The sequence below is a fragment of the Panicum virgatum genome, chromosome 2K, assembly GCF_016808335.1.
Source record: "Panicum virgatum strain AP13 chromosome 2K, P.virgatum_v5, whole genome shotgun sequence".
NCBI lineage: Eukaryota > Viridiplantae > Streptophyta > Magnoliopsida > Poales > Poaceae > Panicum > Panicum virgatum.
In genome coordinates, this window is record NC_053137.1 from 50,420,880 (window position 1) to 50,448,876 (window position 27,997).

General features: G+C 51.6%; 4 protein-coding genes and 1 long non-coding RNA gene across 8 annotated transcripts; 3 read left to right on the plus strand and 2 right to left on the minus strand.

The window, feature by feature from the left end:
• Positions 1-3,351: 3,351 nt before the first annotated feature.
• LOC120683179 (squamosa promoter-binding-like protein 17) lies at positions 3,352-7,119 on the minus strand. Its single transcript, XM_039965208.1, has 3 exons — positions 6,316-7,119; positions 4,499-4,635; positions 3,352-4,405 (listed from the first exon to the last, which is right to left on the minus strand). The coding sequence occupies exons 1-3, from the start codon at positions 6,645-6,647 to the stop codon at positions 3,741-3,743; spliced, it is 1,134 nt and encodes a 377-aa protein (XP_039821142.1). The 5' UTR covers positions 6,648-7,119; the 3' UTR covers positions 3,352-3,740.
• Positions 7,120-10,345: 3,226 nt separating this feature from the next.
• On the plus strand, positions 10,346-10,706 carry LOC120696111. The gene is made up of 2 exons (XR_005684015.1): positions 10,346-10,504; positions 10,585-10,706. It is a non-coding gene; the product is annotated as an uncharacterized LOC120696111 (long non-coding RNA).
• Positions 10,707-17,843: 7,137 nt separating this feature from the next.
• On the minus strand, positions 17,844-19,435 carry LOC120683189. The gene is made up of 3 exons (XM_039965218.1): positions 19,158-19,435; positions 18,993-19,052; positions 17,844-18,494 (listed from the first exon to the last, which is right to left on the minus strand). Exon 3 carries the CDS (start codon positions 18,395-18,397, stop codon positions 17,978-17,980), a length of 420 nt encoding a protein of 139 aa, XP_039821152.1. The 5' UTR covers positions 18,398-18,494; positions 18,993-19,052; positions 19,158-19,435; the 3' UTR covers positions 17,844-17,977.
• A 2,624-nt stretch (positions 19,436-22,059) lies between these two features.
• On the plus strand, positions 22,060-23,627 carry LOC120695407. The gene is made up of 2 exons (XM_039978666.1): positions 22,060-22,599; positions 23,574-23,627. Exons 1-2 carry the CDS (start codon positions 22,060-22,062, stop codon positions 23,625-23,627), a joined length of 594 nt encoding a protein of 197 aa, XP_039834600.1.
• On the plus strand, positions 22,928-27,719 carry LOC120683209 (protein EMSY-LIKE 3-like). 4 transcript variants are annotated; one of them, XM_039965248.1, is made up of 11 exons: positions 22,928-23,532; positions 24,011-24,085; positions 24,791-24,990; positions 25,087-25,196; positions 25,294-25,507; positions 25,582-25,704; positions 25,789-25,857; positions 26,375-26,617; positions 26,701-26,763; positions 26,887-26,950; positions 27,236-27,719. In XM_039965248.1, the coding sequence occupies exons 2-11, from the start codon at positions 24,049-24,051 to the stop codon at positions 27,292-27,294; spliced, it is 1,182 nt and encodes a 393-aa protein (XP_039821182.1). In that variant the 5' UTR covers positions 22,928-23,532; positions 24,011-24,048; the 3' UTR covers positions 27,295-27,719. The 4 variants fall into 4 exon arrangements, with proteins under 4 accessions (XP_039821182.1, XP_039821174.1, XP_039821170.1 ...); XM_039965240.1 differs by having other exon boundaries at positions 22,934-23,532; positions 23,953-24,085; positions 27,233-27,719; XM_039965236.1 differs by having other exon boundaries at positions 22,935-23,532; positions 27,233-27,719.
• The last annotated feature ends 278 nt before the right edge of the window (positions 27,720-27,997 follow it).

A 27,997-nucleotide genomic window follows, 5' to 3' on the forward strand; every position in this document is an offset into this window, starting at 1 on the left:
CCGATTCTCTGCTAAATTTAGTAGCTCTGCCTGCTGATTTTGTAAAGTAATTCTGTGAAATGTATGCAGCCTTTTCTGCTTATGTGAAGTGATTCCCTATCCTCATTTTAAGAGTGTATTATCGAGAATCAAAGAGAATTACTTTCAACCGCAGAATCATGTCTATCAAAAATTCAGCTTCGTTAAAGAATCAGAATAGATAGAGCTCTACCAACCAGACTCTAAGCGCTGTTTTTTTTTCTAATAAAGAGAGGATAACGACATCGCTCATTGTAGAAGACAGGCGGTATTAATTCCTGCATTAAGAGGTAGGAATGGTCATTGTATTTGTTAATTTGCTAAACATGGTGATTGTGCTCCGACTATGCCTATACGTGGACATCTTAGGTCCACCGTTATCGTCACTGTGCGTCTGTGCGGCACTGTTCCGAACTATAGCGAGGTCGGGACACAAAATAAGGAGCAAAATGAATCGAGAGGAAAGTGATGCCAGATTATTTGCTACACTAGCTGTACTATACAGTGATGGACCATATACATGAAAAGGATCCATGATCTGGCCGTGTCGGATGATCGGACATGGTCAGATTTAATCCACGTCATCCAATTACGTATGTGGCTAAGGAACCAATGACCATATTGTTATAGTCGAGTAATGATTATTGGGTGTGATTTATACTCTCACAGTGGACCAACCAAAACACAAAGACAACTAGAATAATCTTTGGGTGTGATTTATACTCTAACAGTTGACCAACCAAAACACAAAGACAACTAGAATAATGTTTCGTGTACTAGCATAGTGCCCGTGTATGGGTAATATAAATTTTATCTAGATTTATATGAGACCATTTTTGTACTACTCTGTGTACAAGTCGTACCGTGGCTGCGTAGGTATTGATTGTTCAAGTTTTGATTGATATTCAGATTGACTTTTTTCGTGTTCCGATTAAAATTTTGATTGATTTATTTAGGTTCCAATTAGGATTCCGATTGACGGACCATGAAATTATTGCTTGCCTTAGAAATAGTAGAGATAGAGATTTGTGAACTAAGCTGATAAGGTTCCTTGTAGTAGAAGGTTTGAGGTCTCAACTCGGTACGGTTATATTTTTTCAGTGGTAGGCGACTGTGCCCGTCGATAGTCGTCAATTTCGAGAATCTTCCGGCTTAGTTTTTCGGAGGTGCTCATAGGGGTAGAGTTGCGTGCATGTATTTATAGGTTATGTGTGTGTGTGCTTTTGTGAGCGTCTGGGTCTGTATTATATTTTGTAAAAAAAATATTTTATATTTTTTACTTTATTCTATTCACCCATTCATTCACAAAGTTCAAGTTTATTATTATCAAGAAAAACAGCCGGATCAAGAAACCAAGTATAACCCACGACGGATTAATCAAGAAAGTATAACTTTTTTTTCTGAGAGGGATCAAGAAAGTATAACTACACTCGGCCTTGTTGTTTGATGCTGAGCACTCGCTCCCCGCGGGCCTTTAGTGGTCTGGTACCCCTAAGGCCACTTTTGCAAACCGAAAAAGGAAGTCTCAGAGGCCCATCTAAATTCATTCACATTTTGCATTAATATATAACTTTTTCTTGACAAAAATAAGGTACTACAGCATCTAAGGCTTGTTTTGAATCGGGACCTATCAGGCAGCTCGCTGGCTAGGCAGCGATCTCAGCCTCAGGCGATCAAAATTGAACGCCTAGGAGCGTTGCCTAGCCCAGACAGCTTTGCCGAGGCTCAAACCAAACAGCCCCCTACAGTCGAAGTTGTATTATCCATTGTCACTTGTCACGGTAAACATTTAAAAAATTTAATAGCAAAATTATTATCAAATTTGTATCCTTTTGCATCGACATATCCATGATGAATTCGGTATGTTCGGCTGGCCTGTCAGCTAACCAGCTAGCAATATTTTTCTCTCACACCAAATCAGCTCCAGCCACTAGTCATCAGCCAACTAACAGTACTTTTTTCTTACATTACATCAAATCAACACCAACCGCCAGCCATAGCCAATCGAACGGAATGAATACGAATACCGACAGGTAAAGGTTATCAAAATTGTCGATTTTAAATAAGATCGAAGGTCTTTAACTATGATCACAATCATAAAATCTTAAACATAAAATATACAGGCTTAATACAATTAGCATCCGTATTTATGTGCTATATATATGAGCATACATCAATTATCAATACAGAGTAGGGAAGAGTAGCAGGAGTGTCAGAGCAGCGCTACGGCCACGATGGCTATCAGAATCAAGTACGCGCCCTCGATCACCGGCCGCCTAGCTACCATGGCAGCCAGCCCTTCCACCTCTCCTCGGCGTCCGCCGGGGGATCGCGGACCAGCGGCGCCGGGTCGTGCACTCGAGCCCGCCGGCCGCAGACGCCGCAGACAATGCCCACCTCCGGCACGTCCACCACGGCCACGACGCTGAAGTTGCAGCCGCAGTAGGCGCAGGAGCCGACGACCTCGGCGCCCATCGCGTCCTGCACGGACAAGCACAGCTCGTCGTGCTCCAGCCCCGCCTTGCGCCGCTGGGCGAACTCGAGGGCTATGTCCAGGTGGTCGGCGGCGCGCCGCCGGCGGTACATGGCCGCCGAGAGGGCGGGGCGCCCGGCCTCCGCGCGGACGCCTTCCACCCACGTCTCCACGAGCACGCGGAGCCTGTCCACGCGCCGGAGGCACGCCGGGTCGTCCGACGGCGGCGCCTTCACGAACGCCTCGTCGTCGGCCTCGGCGTCGTCGTCCCGGACGAGGCGTTCATCGCCGGTCGTGTCTTCCACCAGACAAATCGCGTGGTCCGCGTGCTGGAGGCACGCGGGGTCGTCCGGCGGCGGCGCCTCCACGAACTCCTCGTCGTCGGCGGCGGCGTCGACGACGTCCCGGACGTGGCCCGTCGTGTCTCCCGCCAAGCACATCGCCGATGCCTCGATCGACCGACGCAATGCAGCTGGTGGTCGGCGGTCTCCGTGGCCGAGTACAGATAAGTTTTATGGAGCTACGAGTTGCCGGATCACGAGCGTGGCCGACGTGGTCTCGCAGACGAACAAGAAGGACCTGCCGGAAATAGAGTCTGGGGAGTACGGAACGGCTGACGCCGAAGGTTAAGTTTGGAATCTTTTCTAGACCGTGCTGATACTGTCTGTCTAATCCGACTCTAAATCGGACACCCCTCGCAGCTACATTTCTCCGATGGGGATTCGGACTCATTTCTGCCCCTGCGAAATGCCAATGCGTGATCACAAACTAATTTGGACCTCCATTCAAACATCAAATCTGGTCTCTTGAAAAATCGTTTTTTTTTCGAAGAAAAAATTCGTTACAACCAGACACGAATAGGATGATGAATTGACGATTCCTTCATTAATTAGGTAGATATAAAAATCATCGTAGATATTTGAGTTCCAAACTAAGCAACAACACGAGAAATAGTAACAAGTCCCTTGAAAAGCATCTTCATAGGCGAACAATTCAGGTTACGGAGTTCTAGAAATTGTAGGATCATCATCATCAGGTGGCCGATCGAGTTCATGGAAGCAGCGGGCTACACGGGAAAGGGAAACTCACGACGATCTACCGGTTAGGAATCCCCCCCTGTTCCACCCTGAAAACAGAGTCAGCAAGGTTCGGCGCGCAAAACCAGGGCGCCCAGGTGCTCCATGTCTTGGTGGCGTGGCGAGGGGCGAGCGGCGAGGCAGGCGGTGCCGAGGGGGGACGGCCCCCGTCCCTACAGGGACCAGTTCATCGCGTTGCTGGAGTGGCTGAAGGTGCCGCCGGAGCTGCCGTGGTGGGCGTGCGGCGTGTTCGACGGCCCGCTTCCCTGCAGCGCGAGCTCGAGCTCGCCGGAGAAGTTGCCGTGGTGGACCGAGCCCGGGTGGACCAGGTGCAGAGCATCCTCGGGGTGCTGCACGCTCCTGGCGCCGTCGGGGGCAGGGCCCCGGGAGCCGGTCCAGGCGCCGGCCGCCGGGTAGCTGCTCGCCATGACGGAGGGCGCCACCGGGGTGCCTTCGAAGGCGCTGGCCTCGGACATGGCTGGGGACCGGTTGTGGCTGGCACTTTGGGCACTATCCCATGGCTGAGTTGTTGTTGACAGAAGAGAGAGAGCACAGCTGGAGTCGGTGGCAACTCCGGCGACACATCCGCCCGGCGGGAGCTCGAAGGCGGCGGGGAGCACCGAAGGCCCCGCCACCGAGCCGCCATGGCCGATGTATGCGTGGTTGCCGTAGCCCGCAACTGTACTGCGGTGAGGGTGAGCTTCTTGGTTCCCTTGCCACTGGATAGTACCCGGCACCCGATCGCCGCCGGGCTGAATCGCTGGCCACGCATCCCTCACGCAGCTCGGAACCCTTGGGTACGAGAAGTCCAGCAGGAAGCTCCTGAACCTGCCAGGCTCTGGAGAAACAAGAGGTTACAGAAATAGCAGATTAGCATATGCATTTGAGGAAGAGCGACTATGGGTTCATCACAGGTGCCGCACTTGTGTACCTTGAAATGATGCGGCAAGCCGGCCATAGCGTGAAGTGAGAGGTCCAGGTGGTGGCTTCCTCCGGCGCTCATTGTGACCAATGAGGCGGCGGCGGCAGCTACGTTTTCCTTGGTCAAATTCAGGTAACTGGTGGAACCTGTGATTAGGGTGAACAATGTATGTTTACTAACTGCACGGACTTAACAAGTGACTTTACTGAAGCAGTCACAAGACAACCTAGCATATCAACTACTAAGGCAGCATCACCAAGAAAACAATTCAATAAAATAGGTAGCATCTACAAATGGGAAAGGGTTATTAAGTTTTTACATAGCAAAAGCAGGCTATGGAATACTACTAAGGCAGCATCACCAAGAAAACAATTCAATAAAATAGGTAGCATCTACAAATGGGAAAGGGTTATTAAGTTTTTACATAGCAAAAGCAGGCTATGGAATATCCGCGGCAATGTGGAAAAAGAAATTTTGCTTGCACATGGAAGAGGGAATTGTTTAACTCAGTAATCAAGACTCTGCTACTGACTTTTGTATCTTAATACCAACTTGCATCAAATGAATAAACATACAAAGCATGCCGCATGTCATGTGAAAAGCTGCGTTGATACAAGCAGAGTGTGTGTTTTCTAATCCTCTTTACTAACATTTCTTATTCAAAGTCTATACAAGTATATATAGCGATATGAACCAAAGACACGCCTTTCATGATTAGATCCATACATCAGGGCCCCATGAAAAAGATTTAAAAGGTTACCATCATGTGCGAAGAGCACCTGCAATCATTCAAGGGGAGCGGACACGCGTAAAGACTTGGTAAAGTGATGTGTTTATCGAAGGAACAACAGGTTTATCTATCAATGAACGGTCAGAACCTTCTCTTTTTTCCGGTGATGCAAAAGGCTACAGACAGTATGAGTAGGGATAGTTTTCCAAAAAAAAAAGAGAGTAGGGCGGTTGCACAATCTCCCCCCCCCCCCCCCCTCCAAAGAGTTCATCAATGTTCAACGAACAGCAGCATTAAGGAGTATGATGCGTGCGTGTGACCTCACAGTTTATACAAATTTGGATTAAACAAATTAAACAACATTATCGACCTACAAGCAAGATTATCGACCTAGAAGAAAGAACTAGATGCTGTCACAGATGAAGGTAAGACTAATTACAGCATCAGCAAAGATAGTACTAAATTCATTGCATTTTCATCTGTCTCAGCCCTGTTTCCAACTTCTGTTCCATTTCATTAGGGCATTAAATAGTGTCGTACAGGTGCTACTGTACTGTGCTACCCAATAGCCATTCACATAGGCTACCTACAGTAGAATAAGAAAAAGAGAAATCTAGGCTTCCTATATATGTGCTGCTCAGACAAGATACTCTGAATGTTCACATCTATGTCCCTTACTATTCTGGTCAGATTCCACTAGCCCAAATTTTACATCAACTTGACGCCCACCAAACAATTGCGCACCAACGGTACTCCCAGTATCCTATCATCTAGATGCCATGTTACCACGATTCCACGGACGCATGAGCACAGCAGCAGAAATAGATGTGTGGAAATCGTCAGACAACCGTTGTGTTTCAGTTAAAAAGAGAGTTAGATGAGCCAATTGCAGAGATTGGCTTCTGTTTTTTTTCCTCCAAAGCTACATGTAGGCATCCCAAAGTATCACGAGCGGAACAATAGGCAGGCAGCTACTCCTCTGCTGACAGGGATTTTTTTTTCTTTCAAAAACTGCTGACAGGAATGAACAATTTTTCGAACCCAATTTGGGGCGGTACCGGGGGACGGAAGGAGTAAGAGTTCAATTTTTTTTTACCTGCTGCACTGCTGGCAGAAACGCTGCTCCATGCCGGCGACGACGACGCGCGGCGTCTTGGTGTGCATGGAGCAGACCTTGTGGCGGCAGTGGTACGGCTTGGCGCCGCTCAGATCCACGCCGCAGCCTTCCACCTGGCACCTCGGCGGCGCGGCGGCGTGGGGCGGGCCGGCAGCCACGCCCTTCCCCTTCCTGCCGCCCGCCGCCGCCGCCCCGCTCCCGCCCGCGGCCGCCGCCGCGTCCTGCTCGAAGTAGATCTTCTTGCCGAACTTGAGCCCGCGGACGTCGTCGCTCCCGCCGCCGCCGTTGCTGCCGCTGCCGCCGGTCTCCATTGGCACGCGCTGCCGCGTGCGTCGCCGCGCGCCCTACGGCTTCCGGCTCTCGTCTGCGGCGGCGGCGAGGGCGTGGCTCCCTAGCCCGCCCTCCTCCTCTCTACTGGCTACTAGTGGGAGGAAGTGCGACGGGGTGAGGGAAAGAGCGAGGGCGAGGGAGTGGGGCTGAGGGAAAGGGAGCTGAGCGAGCGAGGGTAGGAGGAGGAGGAGGCAACGGGGAGCGGAGCAGGCGACAACAGTGGTGGCGCCGCCCTTAAAATAACGCCTTGGCGTGGGTGGTGCAGTGTGCGCGCGTGTGCGCCTGTGTGGTGTACTGGTGTGCCGCCGCCGTCCCTCTCCTTTCCTTTCCCTCCCCTCACCTCGCGTTCAGGCGCTCACCAGTCGCCACCAGCGTACACGCACTCCCACTCGCCGAGTGCCAGACTGCCAGTCGGAGCACCAGCTGCCGTTGCCACTGCAATGCTAGCTGCTACCTCCGGCTCCCCGCCACTACCGCGCTCCTCTTTTCTCGCGCCGCTGCCACTGTTCCATGCGGCTACGCGCCTCCTACCCTACTCGCTCGTTCGGCTGGCTTCCTTGGCTGGTCGCCAGGTCTTATATAGCGCGCGCGTTCTGGGGTGGGAAAGTCCCTGCCCGATCGAGCCGTCTAATATTTCGGCGCGCGGTGGCCGCCTCCGGCGATCCCACACCCACCGCGCGCGCGCGCGCAACAAGGGGGCCGGGCCGGGACGGCCCGTCAAGTGCCGTCGACGGTGACGAGGGAGGCCGGCCGGCCTGTGACATGAACAGCGCCGGCAGTGCGCCAGCACTGTGCCGCGGCAGCGCTGTGCGCGCCACAGTGCCTGCCCCGCTCGACGGTGTGGTGCGCCGTGCCGCGTCTGCTTCCCCGCATCGGGGCCGCGCGGTGCGCAGGGGCGGCCAGGGCCCTCACAGGGTCCCAGGCACACTCGCCCCCCCGCGCGCCCGCCTTGCCTCGCTACGTCCACACCGCACCGCACGGCGGCGTGCGTGCGATCAGGGTCAAGTCTTTCAGCCGGGCCGACGAATGAACAGGGCGGCGGGGGCACGCAGCTGGCGCCGCTCGTGCGCGCGCGGCCATTGGCCGGCGCCAGCAGCAGCCACTGCTCATCACTCGCGCAGCGGGCGTGGCGGAAGACTATTGATGGCCGGTGGTGGTGGCGGCGGGTCCGGCCGCGGCCGTGAGCGAGCAACGGTGGCCTCCTGTTACTGAGGAGAGGTGAGGCTGCCCCTCAGCCGCCGGATATTTCACAGTGCTAGTACCGGTTTGCGTGGATGTGCGTGGGCTTTCGATTTGGTCTAGTCTAACGTGGAGGTAGATAGAGTACGGACTTTTTATTCCGGCTAGCTAGAGGGCTAGTACAGTATTGAATGGCACCAAGTACTCTGCCCGTGGTTCTTATTGTAAGACTTAGACGTGGGATTTATCATAATTTTTTATCTAATTTATATGAAGGTACCGTCCTTAAACATCGCATCACATGATTGATGATTATACTGATATAACTATTTTTTTTAGAAGAATAGGTACGTGATCTTTTTCTCCTATGTTTATTTAAAGTAGATAAAAAATATGTGCGTACCACTTCTTAAGCACCTATAATAACTATATCTTATAAAACAATCTCTTCTTCTATGAGTCCTTAAACAAATGTCTATGTGATGGACTTACACACATGGTCTTTTCAATACGATGGCAGCAAGACCGATCATCCCCAGTATGGAAGCTCGATCTAGCCTAATATCTTACAAGTCACGTCGACGAACACTTTGCATGTAATGACAATTGGCAAATGATATCATGTGGGAGAAAATACGAGATTAACCTAACATGATTGTTTATTTACGAACTCAATTCTAACATTTCCAACTTGTCTTTTTTTCTAAGTTTCTCTAGTTTCCCTCGTGTTTTCCTTGTCTCTGTTCCTCCTATCATTCCATGAGAATCTTGCACATTTCACTGGCAACATGTCGCCGATAGTTTTTGAACTTTGATCCGGATTTGGACTTCGTTCAACTGGAAAGCTAGGAATTCAAAATTGTCCAACGACAACACAAAAGCCCGACCCCAAATGCCTGGTTTCCTCATGCCATGTGCACGTAGCCTCGCCCACAAAAATATAAGGAGCAGGTACCATTAGCGCAGTCCTCGGCGAGACAATACAAAACGGGGAGGGGTTACATGGGGGCATGGGGCGATGGACGTTCTTGGCCTCTAGCCTCTCCTCTCCCATGCCTCCCCCGCTTTTGAGCTCGACAAGACGTCTCTTGCCGTAGTTTAACCGCTGGTCTAGCCCCGGGTCAGGGCGTGCCTTGGCGTCTTCGGATTGGTGGAGAATCTCTTTACGAGCACCCGCGCGCAGACAGTCCTAATGCAGATTCCACTACTAAAATCTTAAATCTCAAAGACTCCATCACAAAAAATTATACTTCTCAATACAAACTATGTAATATTAGTTTCTATATATAAAATTATTTATTATTTTTCTTTCATCACAAAATTCATGGACTCCACACCCCCTTCACAATGCAAATCTCTCTGGTTTCTTAGGCATTGAAGGTCGCGTAGACTTGAGATTTTATCTAGAAACCAAATCTTATTTTTTTACTTCTCTTTTCAATAATTAGAGTGCCACATCAGCAAAAAAAAAATTATAAATATATTTAGACTATGATAAAATCTGGTTGGGAGTGCCCTTAGCGCTCAAAAGCTCGCGGCAGAGAGCTTTGGATTTGCCTCAAAATGCCCCCAACTGATTGCCCTGGGGCTCCGTGCTCGCCACCCTCAGCGAGTAGGAGCAGGGGGGGCATGCAACTTGCTTGACTCTTTTTTTTTATATAATCTCTTGTTGCTTGGCTCTTTGGAGTGTTTTACATATATACCATTATAAAAGATGGTCCCGACGTCTATACCACTAAAAAGAAGTTTGGTGACACCTTTATATCATCGCGTTTTTTTGTTTTGACGTCTGTATCATTCCGTCCATCTGGTGTTAGAATTTAACAGATTCGCAGCTCTGACGGATGGCACCCACCTATGAAATTGTCGATTGTGCCCTCATTCCATTTATCCCTTAGTGCTACTCCACGAGTCAATCTCCTCGCTCCACTCTGCGCCCCTCCCTCCCCTGAACCCTAGCGCGCCGCCGCATCTGGGTCCGCCAGCCGGCCGCCGCCTACCGCCCTTTGGATCCGTGCCAGCCCTGCCTCCCGGCCGTGCGTGGAGGAGCGCCGGGGTGCCGCGCGTCGGGGCCCGCACCGGGGCACCGCACGTCCGGCGTCGGGGGCCTGCGAGGGGGCGCCGCGCGTCGGGGCGCTAGGGGGTGCCGCCCTGGCCGCGTGGGGGCGCTGCGCGTCCGTCGTCGGGGCGCGAGGGGGCGCTGCGGTGTGGGGCCACATTGGGGCGTACGGCAGCGCCGGCAGGTTGAGCTCGAAGACGCGCTAGGTACATTACTGATTTTTTTTCTCACGATTTCGATTGCTCATGAAAGCAGAGGGGTGTGATTGGCTTGTATTTGCTTGCATATGTGATGAGGTTGCATTGTTGTTCATCTGTAGGATGGACGACAATAGTCGCTTCAAGCTAGAAATTCGAATCGTTGCTCCCAACTGTCGTGGTAGATGGTACAACTTGGAAAAAATTGTGGATGCTGACTTCACCAACTTCAGAGATTTAGCATTATTGTGGCCACTCTTGCATCAAGAATGGTCTGGCCACACAATGAGGCAGTGGCTAATGCTACACACAAGAAAGGGAAGAGAAAATCATCTTCATCATCATCAGGTGCCAAGAAAAGGAAGAAGACAACAACCAGTACTTCAACAAGTACTGCTAGCAGGTATGGTCTTGTTCTGTTCTCATTTTTCAATACTTTGTGATTTACAGCTCACTGATAGACATTTCTTGCTTTCACACAAGATCTGGAACTGGATCTAATGATCATGTGCCTCTCCAAGTTCTGCCTCCTGTTCTGCCTGCTGCCTCAGCACACACAGCGCTCACACCAATGAAGAAATGTGGTGTCACGAAGAAGCTAACACCAAAAAGGGCACCAGTTCAGGTTGACAGCCCGGCCAGCCCAGCTGCTGCAAATACTAGAAGCAAGAAGAAACTGAAGCTTGAATAAAATGTGATTGATGAGTGTTATTTTGTTCTGTAATATTATGCAATGGAGTTGTCTTTAAGACACTTTAGTTTCGATGACCAGTCCTGTGGAGATGGAAACCAGTAACTTAGGTGCTTAAATGTTGATGCAACGAACAAGTACTTTGTGATGTTATTTGTTACTGTGAATTGTTCCTCTTGATGTTGTGTTGCTGTCCACATGAATGGTCCTGATGCTGTCAAAATGATGGACAAAAATTATATTTTTATTTGTGCTGTCCAAGTATAATTTATTTGTGCAAGTATTAAAAAATTATATCGTATTGCTGGAGTGGCATGGAAGACAAAAAAAAATTTGGTCATGTACTCAAATGTTGGAAGCAAAATAGAATGGCATGGAGGGTAAATCATTTTTTGGGCACCTAAGGGCATCATGGACCTTTTGCAGCTCTGTTAGCATCCGTTACCCTCCAATCCATCTATAATGGTACAGACGTCAAAACAAAAAAAACGCGATGATATAAAGGTGTTATCAAACTTTTTAGTGGTATAGACGTCGGAGTCATCTTTTGTAATGATATACATGTAAAACCATCGGCTCTTTGAGAGCCTGAATCTGAAACGCTGGCTTGCTGCTGGTGCCCATGCATGCCACCTATTCTGAATCTGAACTCTGAAGACTGGAGTTCACAACAGGGGGTATTCATGCACAGGACCACGCCCGCCCAAGTACCACTGTACCAGTATATACTAAAAGAGCCGTGAAGTACACATGAGTGCGCTCGTGCAGCTAAACAAAAGTGCATGACCATTTGAAGAGAAGAATTAGAACAGTAGGAGGCATTTAGAGGATTTAACTAGGACAGGAATGCATGGTAGATTAATGGTTAACCTGGGATGGAAGTACAGGCCAGGACTACCCGATGTATCCAAGTCACTCGGCGCAAGGCTAGTAAACGGTGGCTGTCCTTGCTTAGCTGATGCAACTGCTGGGGTTGCTTGAAAAAGCCAATGCCTTGTACTATTAGCTCGCCCGGGTCCCCGGTATCAGTTTGTACAAGGCGGCAGTGTGCATCAGTTACCATCATTAGTTGATTCAGTTCTCTGTAAACACAGGAGCACGCACAAGTCATGTAGCCTTATCCAACTTTTTATCCAAGCAGGCACTGGCCATGTGCTCGGCAGCGGTGTGTGATGATTTTTCCTCGAAAGAAATGATTCAGTCAGGAGCGGAAAAGAGGCAGTGGCAACTGGCAACCACACCGGCATTGTGTCCAAGGATCGGCGACACAACAAACGCAGGTTTTCGGCAGCTGTGTCCTTCGCCTTTTGTCCCTCGGGGCCGGTCGTTTTTGCTTCCGGCAACTGGGCCGGCTTGCCCGTACTTTGGATCGTGCTTAAGCCGGCAGCAAATCAGTTTGGAACTTGGAGACAGAGATACACAGTCACGGTCGCCTAACCTATGTCGCTAACGCTGTAGCCTTCGTGTGAAAACAGTTCGAGCACTCGGTGGTGAATTCGTTAACCTGATGATGATGCGCTCCTGCTTAACGGCTTGTATAATAATCCCGTTGCGTCATCTCCGTCTCTCGCCGCAGCTGCTGCCATCGCCGCACCGCACGCCGATGGCTTCGGTCACGAGCGTCCCCCATGCGCGCGTCGCATTCGGCAAGTGCCCGGGTTTCCTTTCGCATCGGCGTGACATCGTCTACACTGCCGCGGGCAGCAGCGGTCTGCGCCCAGCACCGAATCTCCCGGCCGGCTAGCTAGCTGCCGCTGGTACCGGCCGCGGCCGGGCAGCACCGGAGCGGCCGCGGCCGCCGCTGGCCCTTGCCTCAGCTACAGAGACCCGACGGCGACGGCGCGCGAGCGGGGGGCCTAGGGGGCATCAGCATTCAGCAGAACGGCCAGGCCCGTGGCGCGCGCGCGCGCGGCAGCGCCGTGCGTGGCGCGAGGCGACTACACGAGGCGGGAGAGCCGGAGAGGGTCCCGGGGCGACGCTGCCGCCGGCACTGTTGCTGACGCTTACCGGTGACTGTGCGCCGGCCACCGGGTCGCTGGCGCACGTGGGCCGCCTCCGGGCGCCGTGCCGGGCCCCCTTGCTCGCCTGCTCGCGGGCGTTACTGTGCGCCTGTGAACTGTGCAATGGGCCGGGCAGCGGCGACGGCGCTGCGGGTGGCTTGGTCTGGTTAGTATGGCAATGGGCCAATGGCCGCGCCGGAGACCTGGCGCGGGTATCTGGATGGTATTGCGTAGCAGGAGCGCAGAGCAGGCGAGCAGCTAGCTATACGGTACTCCAATGTATGCGATCCTTGCACGAGCTGTAGAAAAAAATACAGTCCACCAGGTGCGGTTGCTTTGTGCCAGGCACAATGGTCATGAAGACTCGCGAGGCACGCGTGATGACGTTGATCTTGCGGTGGTAGCTTCTCTGGCTTTGTTTCCCGGCGACGGCGAGTCGTCCCCCGCCGTCTCGCGCGCGCGAGTGGCCTGCGGCTGAGCGCGAGCCCCGCCCGTCGCGCGGTGAGGCGTGGCGGACGACGCGGCCGGCCGGCGTTGCCTCCATGTCCTGGCCGGGCTCGGCTCCGCGCCCGCGGGCCGTACAGTACAGCGCGATCGATGCGGATCCAGGCGGACAGGCCCCCGGATTGGCCCGGCGCTGTGTGCACTGCGCGCCTGCCGGACGGGGAACAGTGCTTGGTCTGCGAGCCTGCGACCGCTGCGCGCGGAGAGGAGGAAGGGAGAGGTCGCATTCGGCTTCCCGGCGCCCCGTCTGATTGGGCTGGCCCAGCGGTGCTGCAGCCCGCAGCCCGTGCCGGTCTGCCGGACTGCGGGGGGCCGGCCGCGACGCTGCGGCCAGCCATTGCCATCTCGCGTGCGGAAAATCAGCCCCAAAACGAGCTCGCAGTCCCGCATCCAGCGTACTCGACGGCGCAGGTTCTCCAGACGCAGCGGCCCGGGAGCGCGAGGCGGCGGTACGCGTCGGATTGGACGGCACGGGGCAGTCGTCAGGCTCAGGCCGGAGTGTACACACACTGGGGCCATGTTCAAGGCTGAGCCGCCTTCCTTGCCCGGTTTTCGGGCGCCTCGTCTGTTCTTCTTTCTCGACCTCGCCGTGATCTCACCGCTGCCCTCCTAATTTTCTTACAGCCACACCGTATTACGGTCACAGAGTCACTAGTGCAGTAAGTAATAATCTTGCATTCGCTAAAATCAGAGCTAATAGGGCATCGTTTGGAAGAGCTCTGTTGGTGTCTTGATCCGGCGGTCCGGACCCAACTAGTGATGATGCTGCGTGTTCCTCGTCCCAGATAGTTGATGCAAAAGGCAACACAGTCACGCACGGGTTTATCCTGGTTCCGGCCGCGGGGCCGTACGTCCAGCAAAGGAGTGTGCGAGAACACTATACTGTCTTGCACCGGGGGTGCCTGTAGTAGGGGTACAAGCGAGGCGAGAGAGAGAGGGAAACTCCCAGATCTCTGGGAGAGGAGGAGTTGATTGAGGCGAGTGCCAATATCGGGGCTCAGAAGAGTGTATGTGCTCTGTGAGTAGTGCTGAGTGTTGTGTGCTGCCAGATGGATCTGCCCCCCTGAGATAGAGCCCGCCTCCCCTTTTTATAGACACAAGGAGGGGCAGTGTACATGCACGAGAGAAAGGAGAAGCCGTCGTCTTCTCCCCGAATTGCGGGGATGCAGTGGTCGAACACTGTAGAAAGTGCACTGTGGGGTATAGCGTCTGGCGTGGCAGTCGTCCTGGGCGTCGTCCTTGGTCTTGCGGAGATCGAGCCGACGTACTCGTAGCTCCAGCGGGCGGCGTGGTGGTTGCTGTAGGTGGTACCGTCCTCCAGGCGTGGCGTGGCGACGTTCCGAGGGTCCTGCAAGGCAGGGTCCTGTCCTGGTCAAGGCCGGGGCCGCTTCCGAGGGTCGTGCCCATGCCGTTCGAGGGTTCTGCGGAGGGGAAAGCACGAAGAAGGTACGGAGAGTTGGCAGCACAGTGGCTAGAGTAGTGCCGAGCACGTCTTGCACTGTGTCGCAGGTTCCCACAGTGTCGCCACAGCGTCCGGAATGGCGGAGCAGTGACCAAAGTTGGCTGACGGGGCTCCGGTCATAGCCACTGTGGGGAATGGCGGCCTGACGCCGTCTGATCCGGGATCTGTGGAGGAGTGGTTGACATTTAATGCCTCCGTACGGCAGGCAGACGAGCGGAAAGGCCGTTTGTCCTTCCTGCCGAGGGGTGGCCTCGAGCGAGGCGGAGACGCGGGGCGCGGTCGAGGGCCTCGGCGGGGAGCCCTCGAGCGATGCGGAGATCGCCCCGCGGGTTCGAGGGGGCTTGGATGGGCCGCAGTGTGTACGTGGGCCGCGCATTGGGCGTCTTTAAGTCATTTCTTTTCTTCCGGATTGAAAAGAGACCGTAGGCCTTCGTGGACCCGGTTGTCTAACATGTGTTTGCGTTTTTTAAGGCGATTTTAGTTTCCTGGTTAGGGTGCCCCTAATCATGATACCCGACAAGCTCCGAGATGCTCCGGCTCCATGCACCGTTGGGCTACCAGAGCTGGAGCCGGAGCTGGTGGAGCTACTTTTTTCCGCTCCATCGGCTTCACCTCTTTTCTAGTTCACTTTGAACTTGATTTGCTTTCCAGTTCCTACTAAAGTGCAGAGTAAGGCAAAATGATAGAGGCAATTCCATACGAGCCATTAAAAAATTTACAATTCCATCTATGCCACTAAAAAACTTCTCACTCCCAACCAACCATTGATCAAACTTTCTATGGACTCCTGTACCACTGCCGTTAGCTTTTAGTGGAACGGCAGCAAACAACAGCTTGAAATGTCCCTTTTGCCCCTCCTACATGTGGGTCCGCGCTTAAGTCTTCTTCCATCTCTCGCTCCTCCGCTCGCTCCGCTAGCGACCGGCACCGCGCCACCGCAGCCCTGCTGGCAACCTAGGACAGAGCCGGCGAGGAGCACCAGCGTGGCCTCCCGGTACAAGGGCTCGGTGCGCGGCGTGGCCCCGTGCCCCGTGGCTGAAAGCGCGGCGCGACGGACCAGGTACACCTGGGAGAGCGCCACCCTGGCGGCCCGGCCTTGACCCAGAAAGGGAGCAGGCGCTCCTCGAACACCATGCAGGAGCCGCCCAGCACCCACACCAGCAGCGACAAGGCGTAGCTGTTGAGCGCCATGAAGGCCGAGTTCATGGCCCACTTCTTCTTCACGATGCTGTCGTACAGCACCACCAACCTCGGCATGGACTGGATGCCCACCAGCGTCGCCGCAGTCAGCTGCTACGCGGTCGAACACCGGCGTCGCCACGCGAGGGGGCTGCCTGTTGGGAAACGGGGTAGGCTACTCTAGCATTACTACCGCATATACCCAAGATATTTACGAGTAGAAGATCATAGATTATTACCACTAGACGCGCAGCGCAGCGGAAGAAGTCGCGCGTCGATGTAGAGGAAGTAGTCGATCACGTCCCATGAACCGAGCTCCTCGTATTTGATCCCAACAGCCGATCAGCGCAGCAGTCGCAGCAGCGCCTCCACGGAGTCCACACGTACGGGGATGAAACGCGGGGCGTCGGTGTGCTAGCACCGCACGCACGGCAAGGGCGGCGGCCGAGAGAGAGGGAGGGGCGGCGGCTAGGAGGTGGCGCAGCTCTCAGGGTTGTCGCCTCCCTAGCCCCTCACTCGTATATATAGGGCGTACTAATGGGCTTCTATCTCATAGGCACATTAGTAACTCTAATCCCTCTTGGATCAATATTCTATTGGGCCTTTAAACCGTATTGTGATGATGGGTTCTTGGGCATATCACCAACAATCTCCCACTTGCACTAGAGACAATCATACAGGCAAGCTTTCCAACATTCCAAACCCCTTAAGTGCGTGACCCGTTAGGTTCATGTGTAGGTGGTCGTGATCGGAAATTATTTCCGAATCACAAGTCAATAGCGGCACCTAACAGGGCATAGTGACTCACAAATACACATAAAGATTATATCGGCCGAACATTAGATATACTCATACACCGATCCCTTTGCCACACGATACCAGTCAAGCTCAAAGCGAGATGCGTGCCACCTTTGTGATAACTCGACCATTCTCTCGATCTAATAGTGGATTCTATTCATAACTAACCTTTAGTCATCATGATTAACTCTTTAATCACTTTGGCATGGCCATGCACTTTCAAATCTAACTATTTCGAGGGGCCCAGAGATATCTCTCCCGTTATCTAGAAGGGGCAAATTCCATCTTGATCCGCTCACATCCCATTCCATGTTTCATGACACATCAAAAAATATGGGAATATAACTAATATTCCTCACATGGGTTGTGGTAATTTGTAAAAACATTTTCCGTCATAAGTTACATAGAGAATTCGTACTGCATTTCTCATTCTTCACAATTCTATATGTAACTTATAATGGAAAATAAATTTATAAACTAGCACAATGTAACGTAGATAACGGCTAAGATCTACTCTACACGTTGAGTAGACCACACCTGCTAAATAACTCTCTTACGTTTTCGTCCTCGCTTCACGCAAAAAGATCGATCTAGAGTTACTAGCTTCCCAGACTCAGCCTTTTAAGCTGATATGTCTCTCCTTCATTTCAGCATGGGACTAAACTGGTGGGGAATACGGTGTCGATGCTACAGTACCCGCGATGTTACCGTAACCTTTTGCTACAGTGTCACGCGCCCAGCTCATTACGGGGTCATGGGGTGGGCTGTTCTGTTACACACAAACAATAGGTGGCGCCATGCAATCTCCATTGCTGAAAAAGAAAGAGAAAAAAGGGTGCCAAGAAAATACACAATATATAGTACGGGCAATGATACCGAGCACGGCCACCTTTTTTATGACGCAAGCAGCCTCATTAGCCAGCGATTCATATACTCAGTTGTTAGTTGGACTGAAAGATTTTTTTAAAAAAAAACAATTTTATTTATTTTTTTTGGACCAAAAGCTAGTTGCGGAACAAGAAACAGCACGGCCAAAGACGGAAGCATAGTCAAACCGTGGGCATGCGAAATCGGCAACTTATCACCAGCAACTCCTGCTCTTGATCTATACAAAACGAAGCTTGACAAAAAAAATAGAGTAATAACAATGAAATTCGTCACGTTCACGGCTCGCATAGTTAATCCGATCCAATCAGGACTCAGGAGCCTCACTATTCGAGAAAAACAATCAGGAGCCTCACTTCACTTGCACTCCACCCCTGCCTCGGCAGCTCGCCGCGGGGTGCTCTTCCGCCGGCTCCCACGATGCCGGAACCCGCTCTGCTTGACGGCCTCGTCCTTCCCCTCCGCCGCCGGGTCGCAGCCTCGCTTATTATTCGGTTGCCGCCGCCGCCGCCTTCTCTTCTTCCCTCCGTTCTCGGTCGTCGAGCCCTTGCCCGGCGCGACCGGTTTGGCGCCGTCGTCACTGTCCTCCACGTGCTCGACACTGGCACTGTCCTCCTCGTCGTCGGTGGCGTCAGCCTTGAGGTGCATGTGCGGCCGTCCCCTCCTCTTGTACGCTGGCATCACGGCCTCCTCGCCGCCGCTGGCGGCATCGGCGTCCTCGCTCTTGGTAGCTTGGGGCATCGGCCGTTTAGCCTTTCCTCCTCTAGGCCTGCCCATCCGGAAATGGAGAAACCCGCTGAAACTACGCCCTCAGCCAACAATAAGGGGGGTGCGAGATTCTTGTTCTGGGGACACTCCTCGGTCAGTCACACAACTGCAAGTAGGCACATACAGAAAACAAAAGGTTTATTCAGGCTGTTTTCATACGCATGGCAATAGCCCAATATGTTTTGAAAAGTAGGAGAATGAATTTTTCGAACTAAAAGGAAAGCTGGAAAGGGAAAACAGTGGGGCAGAAGTAACAGGAAGAATCTGAAGAAGAAATGGTTAACAGGACTCCAGGGACAGACCAAGCAACTGTTCATTGCCTATTCGTGATATGCTGTTAAACTGACATTCGGAATTCTTTTTTAAACTACAAATGGGATTCAGATATGTGGGGTGGAGGATTGCAACCATAAACGAACTACTACCGAAGCGATGAATGAACTAGCTACAAACAGGGACTGATAATGTACCATCCAATGGGAAAAACCTGAAACAAAGGCACGAAGAATGTCCGGAGCTAGCCTCGCATCTCCTATTTTGATCTCCAAGACATTCAGCAACACATACGGAAAGGAGAGCAGCTAGGAGCACGACCGGAACTGACCTGCCGTTGACCAGCGGTATCAATTTATCATGCAGATGCAGGCGGGCTATCAGCTTCTTCCTGAACAGAAACCAGCGGTCAAGAGGATCTGTGGTTAAGAGATTTGTACCTGTAGCACTATCATGAGAGATCTTCAAGGCTGAGCAGGAGGAACTAGAAACCAACCGGGGCGAGAACGGAGGCGAAGCGCGGAGGACGCACGGGAGATGCTGCTGCCGGCGCGAGGGACTTCGGAGCGCGGCGGAGAAGAGCTGCGAGCAGCGATTGGCGAGCCTTCGATCGAGGTAGCGCCGCAAGAGCTTCGATCGAGCAGAGGAGGCGGCCGCCAGAAGAACTGACTGCCCGCACTGCCTGTTTTGCAGAGAGAGAGAGAGAGAGGGAGGGACGGAGGATGCTTGGCTTGGCCGCCTGAAATACACTCCTCACTACTCCCTGACCCGTACGAGCAAACGGACGTAGCAGCGGGGGGGGGGGGGGGGGGGGGGGGGGGCATCGGCAAGCGTCACAGTAAAAGCGTTCCGGGCACTGTCCCCGGCCCGCTCTTACCGCCGCCGCGAGCCGGGGAAGAAGAGAGCCGAGGGAACGGGGACCCGGGCCAGGGGAGCGAGCGAGCTCGGTCGAAACTTGCGAGGGAGCGACACGCCAATGTGCAATGGCCCTGTTTGTTTTTCTGTACTAGGTAGTATTAAGAAACATTGACTGTTAATTACGATGTTAAATAAAGTTAATTTACAAAATTAACTCCAGAATCCTACGCTAGGAACCCTGAAGATCTAACGAGACATTTGACTGTGCGATTAGAGGATGATTATTATAGTATACTATAGCCAATCATCGCTTAATTACCATCATTAGATTCGTCGTAAAAAGTTATACTCATTCCTAAAAGAATTTTGTAAATAAATTTCATTTAGCACTCCATGTATGCGAGATCCTTTTTTCGGATTGTGTGCACAAACCCCCCTGCCGGCTCAGTTCGCGCGCGCGCATTGCTCCTCCCAGTACGGAGGGAGTGACGCGACCGAGACGAAACGAAGAACGAGACGAGACGGCCGGCGAGCAAACGCGGGACGCCGGGGACCTCCTCCGTCGACGGGTTTAGGCCAAAACCGTGTGCCGTGAAAAAAAAACAGCCGTTTCGGCTCGAAGAGAATGCAGATCTCGGGCCACGCGTTGGAATTTCGATTGCTCCGGCCGGGCCGGCTGCTGGGGTCCTTGCCGACGATGCAGGGCCCACGGCGCGCTGCGATACGCTGTCGCCGCCGCGTAGCGCTGCGGTGCGCAGGCAGGGAGCAGCGCCGACGACGTTGAGGACGGAGGCCGCCGCCGTGGTGGGCGGAACTTGCAACGCACCCGTCGCTAATGGATGATCGGGCGATGCGTGGCTACCGTCTTTTGGGCCGCGAAGAAATTTCGCAGCGTACGTCCGACCAAACGCCCGCACTCGGGCGTGTCGAGATCATCCCGCGGAAAGGGTGCGCCCCGCAACGGGCGTGAGGCAGCGGGGGAGCCGTGGAACGCAAGGCGGCGCCGCGCCTGGAAGCGGCGGTCGCGTCCGGCGCAAGAAAAGCCGCCGCGCCGGCGGCTTCCCCCTCACTCACTCTACCTGCCCCCGCCCGCCGCGGTCTCCTACCGCATCATGGAAGCAGTGATCAGCTAGCAGCCTCACGGCTTGTCGTCGGTGTGGCGTTCTTTGGTGAATTCGCGTGATTTCATCCTTTTTTTTCCCCTTAGCTCTTTGGTAGGCGGCGCCGCGGCGGCGTTCGGAGACAAGGGAGTGCCGCGAGTGGTCGCAGCACGGCGGGTCGGCGGCAGCGGCGTTGGTGGTGTCTGACGGCCGCTGGCCTGGGGTGGGGCGCGCTGGCCGACAGCCTCATGCCAAGGCCTGCGGCCGCGCTCGTGCCCCGACTGCGGCCTGCCCCCGCGCCCGCGCCCGGTTTGCCGGTTCCAGACCCACAAAGACGCCACCACGCCGTGACCTGTCCGCGGATGGATGGATGGATGGATGAAGGGCAGCGCCCCGCCGCCCGTGTTCAAACAGGGGAGGGAAGGAGGAGGGAGACGCCACCCAGGCAAGCCAGACGCGCGGGTCAAGGCTCCAATGATCCCCACGACGCGCGGCAGTGGAGGGGCAACTCAGGGAAGCCAGGAACGTGCTGCCGTGACAGCCGTGTTGATGCCTTGCTGGCCTCCCTTTATATTTGTTCTATTCCTTTTTTGGGGATAGACAGAGGTGTGAGGCAATAGGTTTAGAAAGCCTTGAACCCCTGGTAGAAGCCGCACAGGAAAAACCCCTGACGTGGCTTACAAGTTGTTGATCTCATCCTCATTATTTTGGCCAGCTATATCTCTAATTTGGTTACAACAAGATCCTGAAAATCTACAACGCCTACAATACCAACCGAACCATACAAGGATGAGATCAAATATACATCTAGATACTTTCTGTCAGTGGCGGCGCCAGGGGTATGCCGCTGTATGCCTAGGCATACCCAAGATTTTGAGAAAAATACTAATATGTATTCATAAATGTATACTACTTCTTGCATCCTACAAATAGTGTAGTTTTAGAAAATTTCAGGCACATTACTCATTCGAAGAAATGACTTTGTTATCCCTAATTACTTCTACTAATTGTGATTGAAAACCGTGTTATTTATTTGGTTTTCTGGATTCTCAATGAATGCATACACATTGGAACTAGAAAAGTCATCAGGTCATCAGGATCGTAGTCTAGCGGATCACTCTCCCACTCTCTTGTACTTATCTCTACGGGTGATTAGCATGAGCAGGGGCCAACCTAGAGAATTTTCCTCTCGGTTCATTCCATGTAGCACCCGGGCAATGGAAACCACTTCAAGCAGTGCACGGCTCCAAAAAAGATTAGCGGCTTTTTTTAAAGATTAGACCAGAGGTTGGTTGAGCTCGCAGAGCATGCACGCATCAGGTGCCGGGTACAGACAGTTGAAAAGCTTCAGCACTTTCTGTTTCTGGTCTGGTGTTCGTACTAACAGAATCCGATGATTGCAGAAACTGCCTTGGACTAGTACCGAGTACTAGTGCGCCTATGCGCGTGATGAACACGGAGGAGCGAGCCATGGATCGTGGATGCCAGATTACCAGTGTCGTGTTCGTTCAGCATCGGCGGGCGGCGGCAGTCCCGGACTCCGGAGAGGAAGACCGCGAGGAACGGGGTGGCGTGCCGGGGGACGACTTGCCAGCCCACGGGCCGAACAAGACACGAGCCGTGTGGCCTGCCACAGCTGCGGGCTTCTTCCTTACAGGCCCAGAACACACCCGCGGGCAGCACGTCGGCATCGGCGGCCGGCCGGCACCCCCGCAGCAGCACACGACGCCGGCGCCGCGCTACACGGCCGGCGTATCCGCTGGCCACGGCGGCTCGGACCGGCTGTTCGGTCGTAGGGCAGCGATGCGCGGAGGCGGCGCCGTGCCGCCGTCGCGCGGCGGCGGCGCCCGTCCCCGCCACGGGACCGGACTCCCGAGCCACCACGCGACGGACCGCATGCCCGGACGCCTGACGCCGCCGGTGATTCGGAAACTCCAAGGTCGAATCCCGGAGACCCCCGCGCCGCCTACGACATGCCAGGTAAACCTTCCCCCCTTCCATAGCTTCGCGACATGCGGGACAGCATTGCCGACACAGATAGGCCTTGTCAATTTCCTTTTTTACAAAGAGGAAATCAATACGAACTGTACTAATGTTTTATAAAATTAAAAAAATGTCCTAAATTTTTGCATGAACAAGAGCTAATCCAAATACTACTCGTCCTTCCAATTCGTCGGCGCGCGGGACCCGGCTTCGTACGCGATGACATCACCCGGCTATAAAATCGCGTAACCGCCTCGCGGGCTAGCGGCCCGGCTGAAACGGAAACACAAATATACAGGGAGCCCCCCGAAAAAACTTCTCGGCATCGAAGCGGGGACTGGAAACACTGCTGCTGGAAAACGGAATTTTCCGGGGGGGTAATAGCAAAACACGCTTGCTAATTTGCCCGATCGCCTTGAACCCTAGCCTCTCCGCCCCCCTTCGCCCCCCCGCGTTCCCCAACCCTCATCCGGCCGCGCCCCACGCCTGATTCGGCCCCGGGACGCCCCGAAGGTCGCCGGTGAGGAGCGCAGGCGCGCCGGCGCGCCCGGATCCGGTGGAAGCGCGGCGGATTTCGGCGGCTGACCTGTCTTGGCGGCCCTCGGGGTCGCGCCGGCGTTGCTCCCTGATTCCGGATCTGCGACGAGCGCCGCCCCTACCGCCACGGAGCAGAGCTTCGCCGTCCATCTTCCCCCCAAGGTCAGCAACGCCGCCGGCCTCTGCTCAGGCGCCGCACCGCCAGAAGGTCCCCTGCGCCCCTTCCTCGCACCGCCAGAAGCTCCCTGCGTCCCTTCCCCGCCGCCTCTGCTCCGGATCCGCCGCCCCCGAGGCCAGCAGCGCCGGCGCCTCTTTTTTTCTCCTCCGACTGGACCAGCATCTCCGGCCCCGAACTGACTCCCTGAACAACGCCGACGCCCCTAGCAAGGAGCTGTAAGTTTGTTCGCTCTCTTGCTTGATGCATGAATGTGTAGTGGAGGATATGCCATTTTTTGGTTGCCATGTTGCTTGATAAATGCATATTTTGATACATGGATGGATTGCTGCAGATTAGTGGTATGTGCATAGGAATTAGTTGCTAGTACAAAATTTAGTTGTATCCATCATTTATGTACTCGTAGTTTAAAAATTAGTGCTGGTACATCTAATGGTATATTTGTGATATTAATCTATTTGATGTAATTGTAATATAATTATGTAGTCAAGACTCAAGACACTCATAGAATATAAGAATTATTGAATTCTGCTCGTATTCAGCACAAAAATGAGATATCATCAGCCTCAAGGGCATTTCAGACATTTTACCACTCAACTCAGAGAATCGACTCAAAATAATGATTGCCAAACACCCAGCTTATCCAGACAGCCGATTCTCCAGGCAGTTGGCTTATGTCAGAATCTTGATTCTCAGAGAAGCGAGGTTCAGAAAAGCGGAAACAAACAGGGCCTATGAAGGCGGCGGGATACGGCCTCTACGATAGTAGCGGTGAGTTTCCCGAGTTTTCAGGCCGATAGGTTTTTTTGTGGTAGGAAATACAAGATTTGTTGGGCTGAGTAGTAATTTTAGCTTGGTTGTATGATGCCCCGCTTCGGTAATAAATGTGCGAGGCTGCTGGGAAAAAAATGTCAATTTACCACGATTTTTTTTAGGACTATAATGAAATGAAGGCCGGTCATTTAAGTAGTTCATTGTGGTTGTTGTTGCGAAACATGGCATCAGACTTAAATAAGAAGATTTTGAAAGTAGTTTGGTCTCCTTTACTCGGTTACTCCTAAGCAATGTAAATGAGCAGCAGAAGACGTCAGTTGCCTTCTGTAAATATAGGGAATGGATAACTTGCTCAAACTTTGTCGCTTCTGTAAAAAGGTGCCAGGGGCTTCTTCGTAGTGATTTCACAGATGTAAAATATATACTGGTGTGGTAGTAGTTCTACTTGCTATGTTGATTTCTTCCTTACAGTTATTGGTGTCCCAGCTTTCTGTTGATGATACCATGTCAGTCGCCTTCCCTGACTAGTTCTGGGCTTCTGGGACGATATCAAAATTTTAAATACAAGCTTTAAGTTTAGTTCGTGACTTGGTGTAGCAGCCATAAGATTAGATTGGCCATAAGTCTGCCTGCTTGACTTGCTATAAATTGTGTGTTGCATATATTACTACCACAGTATTGATTCCTCTCCCTTTGTTGTAGGGACTGATGATGATCTTCCCCCGGCACAAAATAGAGGACTAAGAGGGCGATCGTTCAGTGCAAACGGTCGAGCATCTGCTGGGGCTTTTCCTTACATGAGGGCAAATAATGATTTGGAGAGCGAAATACATCGGGTCGAGCAAGATGCATATACTGGTGTTCTTAGAGCATTCAAAGTGCAATCCGATGCAATATCATGGGTATTATAGGCAAATTGATTTTTATGCTAACAGTTTCAGCAATATATCTTGGCCTGCCTATTGTGCTGAGAATAAAATAAATGCACTTTTGTACAGGAAAAAGAGAGTTTGATTACTGAACTCAGGAAAGAACTGAGAGTGTCTGATGAGGAGCATAGGGAGCTGTTAAATAGAGTCAATGAAGATGGGGCCATCCATCGAATGAGGTATTGCATAAAGCATAACAACTTTTGTGTATGAACATGTTTTGCTCTGTCATCAGGAGATCATGATTTGTTGCTTGTACCGAAAAAAAAATTGCAGGGAGTTAAGGCAGGCTGGTGGAACTCCAAGTGCTCTGCATCGTGGTAGCAGGGCTCTATATGATGCAGAACCTGGGCCCACTGCCAAGAGACAAAGGACATCTCATTTGATTCCTTCGCAATCTGCAGGCCTCCAGTCCCCTGTGATGCCTTCGCACTCCGTTCCATCTGCAAAATGGGGCCCACTATCTGCAAGAGGCAAGAAGCCAAAGACGGTATGTTCAGAATATATACATAATGTTTTTCATTTGTTAAGAACAATTTTATGACAGTTTCTTTACTTGTACAGCCCATGCCACGGGCACTACCATCTGCGGATCCAAGCTCATTAATAAATCACAAAGTTTATACAAGGTGGCCAGACGACAACAACTTCTATGAGGCCACCATAACCCGTTATAACCCCGTGACGGTTGGTTTTAACTTTTGCTACTATTGCTCCTTTGATGCAGATACACATACCTGTCTAGTAACTTTCTTTCATGTTTCCTTTTAGGGTGAGCATGCACTCGTTTATGATATGGGCACACAAGCTGAGACTTGGGAAATGGTCAGGCTTTGTGATGTAAGAAATATTTTCCTGTAATGCTTCTATTGTTTTCCTTTACCCCTTTCCTCCTCCCTTTTCTTCTGTATTTGGTTGTGCCGCCTGCATTATCTTCCATTGAAGTGTTTCATTTTTGGTTATGCATCCAGTCCATGGCTAATAGTTTCTTCTCTACCCTTTGCCATGAATAGTTGATTTTTCTGCATGTGCCTGTGATAGTATCTTCTGACTGACTCCAACTAGTCACTGTCTGCTCATGTAACTCAATAAGGTTAAAATTTAAAGGGTAAAGGATTTGTCGCTGCAGCAGTTTTCTTGCCAATGATTTCTTGCCATGGTACCATACCCCAAATATTATTACCTTTACTGATCTATAGAGCTGTAATTCACTGCTCATATGATATAGTGTATGGAAATCTGTTGATTTTTTCTTGTTTTGCAAGTGAATTAAAGTTTGCTTGTTGAATTAGCCTGGCTGATTGCCACCTTTCTGTTAATTATTCCATTGAAGATTATATGAACACTCCTTTAACAGATGCCACCTGAAGATATAAGATGGGAATTTGATGGGCATCTTTCAAATCGAGATGGTTGGGGCCCTTCTGGCCCTATGTTGACTAGGCACCTCAGCAGCAATGGTGCTATGGCAGGCCCGATCAGGGGGAGAGGCAGGTTATCAATCAATGAGCCTACAAAGGACTACGCTCCACCTCAAAATGGGATCAATAGGAATTTCAATAACATTGACATTCCAAACACTGAAAATGTTGTGACAGAGGTAGGTATATTTTATTCAACAAGTCAGGCGCCAGAAGGTAATCAGATATAATTTTGTCTCAAAGTTGTATGTTCCGAATACAGGTGGAGAGGGTGTTGTCCAATCCGAATATTCGTGAAATTGAAAACGCAAGGAAACTGCTGAAAGTGAGTTAGCTCTTCTGTTCCCATGCTGTTCCCTTTAGAAAATATGTGAACGACAAGGCCTAGTTATCATCCTTTCTATCCTTCAATTGAGATATGTGAAGCCAAACGATATTGTCCTTGTAGGATCAAGAGCAGTCACTACTGGATGCAATTGCCAGACTTGATGAAGCATCGGATAGTGAAAGTGGTAAGTTCCTGGTCAACTCTATGGTTGGAGTGCTCTGTAGACTGTAGGAGTAATAGTAATATTGAGGCGGAGATATCCAAAATGGTGTAGCATTTAAGGGATGGTGTATAGTAGAAAAATAGGATCCTTGGATGAATTATACGTGAAATATTGTTGTTCTAACTTGAATATTGTAAGCTTCCTAGATACTGGTTACTTGTAGACATCGGGGATATAGGGGTGAAGCATCATACATGGTGTTTTTCAACTTATTGTTTCACTAACCTGTTTTTTGTGTAACAGAAGATATGGCCACAGAAGGCCGAACGGGTCCTGCTGGCGAAGGCAATGGAATAACAACTTAGTTGTTGCTAGCATGTTGTTGAAATTGTAAGATTAACATGCCTTTTGGACCACCTGCCTCAAACTCTGGACAAAGAAACCATGTTATGGCAAACTGGGTTGCCGAAAGAGGGCGTATTGGAAACAGTTGCCAGTTGGTGCTGAAATGGGATTATTTGGTTACTCCTACGAGGGGCAGGGAGACGATGAAAAAAAAACTGTTTGGGCGCCATCTCTTCTGGTGATTATGGCGGTGGTATTTCCAATGTAACTCTAGAAGTAACGTAATACTCTAGAAATGATTATTAACATGAATCACCTGATGTCTAACCCTAGCGCAATATCTTGTGTCTCAGATGTACATTGTATTTTACCTTTGTTGTGATTGTAGTGAGCAGGCAAAATTGGCTGTTCTTGTATTTTAATGAGAAAAGACATTTTCATGTGCTGTGGAGCAGTAATGGCGACGTACTTGCAAGGATGCAAGAGTGGTAATATAAAGGCATAGTGCGATGTGTATAGAAGTCCTTTAGACGTACAATCAAGCGGGTATAGCTCAGTTGGGAGAGCGACATAAATTCGCGTATTCGATCCACGCTACATTATTAAATTACCTCTTTCACCATTAAATCCAGATTTTCTTTTCGTCTTATTGTGATATCCTGTGCTCTTTTTTTTTACGATTCCAGCATTTTTCTTTCATTTGTCCACACGGAACACACACAC